The 5,183-nt window shown below is 45.8% G+C and overlaps 1 protein-coding gene across 1 annotated transcript; it reads left to right on the forward strand.

Annotated features, from left to right (window-relative positions):
• Nucleotides 1-2,680: 2,680 nt before the first annotated feature.
• LOC119565205 (olfactory receptor 52R1-like) lies at nt 2,681-3,700 on the forward strand. The gene has a single exon (XM_037889681.1). It carries the CDS (start codon nt 2,681-2,683, stop codon nt 3,698-3,700), a length of 1,020 nt encoding a protein of 339 aa, XP_037745609.1.
• Nucleotides 3,701-5,183: the final 1,483 nt, after the last annotated feature.

The raw sequence follows: 5,183 nt of genomic DNA on the forward strand, positions 1-5,183 counted from the left end.
CGAGTGCCATAGGTTGTCTACCCCTGAGCTAAGCCCTTCACTCCAATAATGTCTGTGGCAAGGAGTTCCACAGGCCAATTGTGGATTATGTAAACAATTTCCTTTTATCAGTGTTACATGTTTAGACTTTCAAGGGAATTGAATTTCACAGAAAACATGAATGCCTGGTCTGCTTTCTTCATCGAAAGATTCATAGAGTTTACAGTGAGAAGGGACCGTGAGATCATTCAGTCTGACCTCCTATATAATACAGGCCATTAAATTTCACCCAGTTACCCCTATATTAAGCCTCTTGACTTATGTGTCACTAAGGCCTGGTCCACATTTGGATTTTACATTGTAGAATCTTAGAGCCACAGGGTCAGAAGGGACCAAAAGGTGAGCTAGTCTGACCCACTGCCAAGAAATAGGATGTGTTCGGTCTAAACCTTCCCCAGTCAGAGGGCTGCCCTGCCTCATTATGACAGCTTCCAGCAAAGGAGCTTTCACAACCTTCCGAGTCTTCTGTTCCATTGTCCTCCTCTTCTTACAGTTAGGAAGTTTTTCCTGAGATTTCATCTAAATCTGCTATGCTGTAGTTTGAACTCATTGCCTCTTGTCCTGCCCTTTCTGGCAAGAGAGAAAAACTTTCTACCACCCTTTTTATGGCAGTCTTTGAAGTATTTGAAGACCGTTACCATGTCCCTTTTTAATCTCCACTTTTCCAAACTAAACACCTCTGCTTCCTTCAGCTTTCACACATGGTTTGCATTCCAGCCCTTGGAAAATCTTTGTCACTTGCAGCTGGATCCAGTTTCCATACATCCTTCCTATACATTGGCCTAGGTATTATTACACTGAAGCACTATGGCAGCGCTGCTGTGGCATTTTATGTGTTGAGAAGCCCTCAAGCAGATCTTCCGGAAAAGCGTCCATTCCTAAACCTTTTTTTTTTTTAACGAATCTCATACCAGCCATTCCATCGTGTCTTAACCTTCTTACTTTACGTGTAACACAGAACTGTTCTGGAGTCTCCTTTTTAAAGATTATTTTGGCGCTGCTGCTGCCTGATTGTGTACTTCTGGTTCCAAAGGAGGGGCGTGGCTGATTGGCCAGTTCGTAACGCTGGTGTTTGCAGAAGGTGGGAGTCCACAAATGACCTTAAACATACCTTGCTACTCCAGGCCTGTATTAAACCCCCCAGGTTACCGATTCCCCCTGGCCTCGGTATTAGTGCCACGACCACCCAAGTGAAAAAAATGCCTCTTGAAAATCCAGGAAACTCACTCGGGAAGTTTTCCCTGAGGCCTCTCAGCATTTGCACCCTTCTTTCGGGGAAGCCGAGAAAGAAAACAAACAAAAGAAAACCCAGCTGTTGTACCTGCTGATCTTGGAACCCTTGTTCCACTTAACTATTTCAGCAGCGTGTGCACAGACCTCTTGCTTTTAAAACACAAAAATCAAATCATGTTCTTAAAAAGATGATTTTATTAAAACAACTCATCTGGAAAATCAGACTGTTGCTAGATATTAAAAGAGCAACTGAAAGCATTAACACCAAGAATGTCTTCCTTGGGGTCCAGTTTGAAGGCTACAAAGAAAACAAGTATCAGAGGGTAGCCTAGTTAGTCTGGATCTGTAAAAGTGGCAATGCTAGTCTATAAGGTGCCACAGGACTCTTTGCCGCTTTTAAAGAAAACAAAAGCACCTGTGTTTAGCACAGAAGACTCCAGAAGCCCAAAATAAAGAGATAAACCTGATTGCGTCTAACTAAACATTTACTGTCCTACTTACTTATCAGTGGTTCCAAATGAATAATTTGTAGGTGTAAACACTGATGATATTTCATACCTGGCCCAAGCTTGGCAGCATCCCTGATGCCCTGTCTTCTAGACTTCCCATTGGCTCTTTTGGCCAAGTGCCAACTCACTTCCTCTTACCTAAGCATTTTAGTGAGACTTCTTAACTCTTTACAGGCAAGGCATAGAATCATAGAATACCAGGGTTGGAAGGGACCTCAGGAGGTCCTGTAGTCCAACCCCCTGCTCAAAACAAGTAGAGAACAGCTACTATAAAGGATTGTAAAAACTAACTGAATGGTTGGGTGTTCATAAAAGGGGTGCTGCCCCCCATCATTTACCACAGCAGGTGTTTCCACTGAGTTGCTATCAATGATGCCCAGTTCTTTTCCCTGGGGTGCGTCTAGCTGGGATGTTTCCCCCAGTGCATGACTTGGCAAAAGTTTGTTTTTTTTCCCCACTCTCAGGTTTTGAGCAACCAGGTGAATGGGGAACTCCCTACAGCATGAACTCCCTAGCCTGGGTTTCACTGCATTAAGAAACAATGAGGAATAACCAGTATTCAAACTCATGTTTCCTGCTATTGCCTATTAAGCTTTACCATACCAAGATAGGCAGCAATTATTGACACATGCCATAAAACATGGAATTAGCATTAGTAGGGTCAGTTGTTCATAATTAATTTCTATGAATAATGAAAATGTCATTTTTCAGTGTGTGAAGATCGACCAATCTGCTTCCCCCATGAGAACAGCCTCCAGTAGTGCATTGTCTCTCCATCCAGGCATTTGTACGGCGACCAACACCCTTGACCCTGGGCACATTCAGGAAGTCGGGAGAACATACAGTACATGCAGGTCACACCATTCTGCCTCAGAGTTGGACAACTTCACCCCTACTCTATGTCAGATTCCAACACAACCGACTTCACCAACCCCTCCACCTTCATCCTGCTGGGCATTCCTGGCCTGGAGGCAGTCCATGGCTGGATCTCCATCCCCTTCTGCACCATGTACATCATAGCCATCTTGGGGAACGTCACCATCCTGTTCATTGTAAAGAGCGAACCAAGCCTCCATGTGCCCATGTACTATTTCCTCTGCATGCTGGACATCACCGACCTGGTCGTGTCTACGTCCATCCTGCCCAAAATGCTGGCAATCTTCTGGTTCAATTTCAGGGAGATTGATTTCAGTGCCTGCCTCACCCAGCTGTACTTCATTCACTGCTTCTCAGGGATGGAGTCTGGGATCTTCGTGGCCATGGCTCTGGATCGCTACGTGGCCATCTGCCATCCCCTGAGACATTCCACCATCCTGACAAACCCTATGGTGGCCAAGATGGGCCTGGCCGTGGTGCTGCGAGGTGCCATACTCGCACTGCCCTATCCCTTCCTGGTAAGACAGTGGCCGTATTGCAGAACCAACATCATCCCCCAGACATTCTGCACACACATATTCGTGGTGAAGCTGGCCTGCGCTGACACCCGCGTCAGTAGTTACTACGGCCTCTCTGTGCTACTCTGCGTAATGGGTCTGGATGGGATTTTTATTGCTGTGTCCTATACCGTAATTCTCAGGGCCATCTTCAGCCTCCCCACAAAGGACGCCCAGATCAAGACTTTTGGAACCTGCATCTCCCACCTCAGTGCCATCTTAACCTTTTACATCCCAGGTCTCTTCTCCTCCCTCACATACCGTTTTGGACAGAATGTGCCCCTGCATTTCCATGTTCTTATTGGCAACATGAGCCTACTGGTGCCCCCCATGCTAAACCCCATCATCTACGGGGTGAGGACCAAACAGATGCGGGACAGGCTGCTCCGGTTCATTACTCATAAGGAGACTAACATTTTCCCCTGGTGCTCTGGTTCTCAGACCGAGCTCCATGCTGGTGACATGGTGCTGGGCCGCATTCCTTGAATCACTTACTGGGCAGTGAAAGAGATATTAAATCCTTTCTTGGCCTTACTGTGCTGTGTCAGCGTGACAAACTGGGGAATCGATCTGTGTACAACTCATTAACTCTTAACAGTTAGAAAGGTGGCAACGATTGGACCCTGAAATCCTGCCCCCTGCCCTACCTATTCCCCAAGGCTCTATTCCTACCCCATCTGCCCTGGTCCCTGGCTTCTCTACTGCCCTCTCTCCCTCACTAAATCTTCTCCACCTCTGTCCCTGCCTCAGCTGGGCTCTCTCTACCCTGGGGCTGGGCTGGGAGCTGCTGAAGCCTGACAAGGGGCCTGCCTCTTGGTATGATGTGGCCCCAGCTGAGCAGGGGCAGGCATGGGTTAATGACCCAACACCTCCTCCTGCCCTGCAGGAACCAGACACAGTCCGATCCCCTTCTTGGCCAGACTTTCTAGTTCAAAACCAGGTACCTGACAACCCTGCAAGGAACCCAGACACAGAAGCCAAAAAACAGAGTGTCCGGATAAAACCTAGATGGATGGAAACCCTATTAACTCACTATTTGTTACAGGAACCATGTGTATTTTTATATCTTTGGGATTTCCTGTACTCTTTACTCACACACCTTGTATTAAGAGACAACAGGCTAGGGTGGAGGCATCTGTTTATAACTAGGTTGGTCATTAAAGACTATCAGCCCTAGCGAGATCTTATAGGGACAGAAGAAGGGAATAATTGCATTCTAAATTTAGTTTTCTTCAGTTTCTCTGCAGAGGGGCAGGCGTGGAAGGAACGAAACCTCCCCAGAAGGGGGAACAGAGAGAGGAGGGGTTCATCCAGCCCTTTAAAACACAGAGACTGGATGAGCCAGAAGGAACTGAGGCAGGAGAGAGGGAATCTATGGTTGCAGGGTTATGGCTGCAGCAGAGAGACAGACTCCAGCTGGAGGAGAAGTCAGGAGTTTCAGGAGGTGGCCCCTAGACACCCTAGAAGGCTCTGACCAATCCCAAAGGATGCTCCAAGGTGATGTGGATAAAGTATACATACTGGAAAACATCATCCCAACTATACATATAGAATGATGGGGTCTAAATTGTAGCCAATGATTTCAGTTCATTATTCATTTTTTGTGTGATGTTATAAATTAATAAATTTATTAATTATAAATTATATAATATATTTTCACTGTATATTAATTAAGGTTAAATTGTGGGATTATAGAAGTGCAAGACTGATCAGCATTTAGAGGAACCAAGTACTAGACATGAGTAAGACAAGCTGGAACGCGAGAACCTGTAGGTTGAGGCTTGCAAGACTTTAGCTTAGCTATTGCAGGCATTGGAGAAAAGACATGATGGCATAAGTGACTAGGAAATAACCTGATGCCCTAAGATAATGGGAAAAGAGGAACTAAGTGATAATATTGCACAAAATTACCCAGAAGATTAATATTATATCATAAAAATGCCATAAAAACACGCCTGTCTCAGGCATA

This window comes from Chelonia mydas, chromosome 1 (assembly GCF_015237465.2).
Source record: "Chelonia mydas isolate rCheMyd1 chromosome 1, rCheMyd1.pri.v2, whole genome shotgun sequence".
Classification (NCBI taxonomy): Eukaryota; Metazoa; Chordata; order Testudines; family Cheloniidae; genus Chelonia; species Chelonia mydas.

Bases quoted from the DNA above. Each gene is read 5' to 3' on its own strand.
- LOC119565205 (XM_037889681.1), top strand. From the start codon at position 2,681: ATGTCAGATTCCAACACAACCGACTTCACCAACCCCTCCACCTTCATC.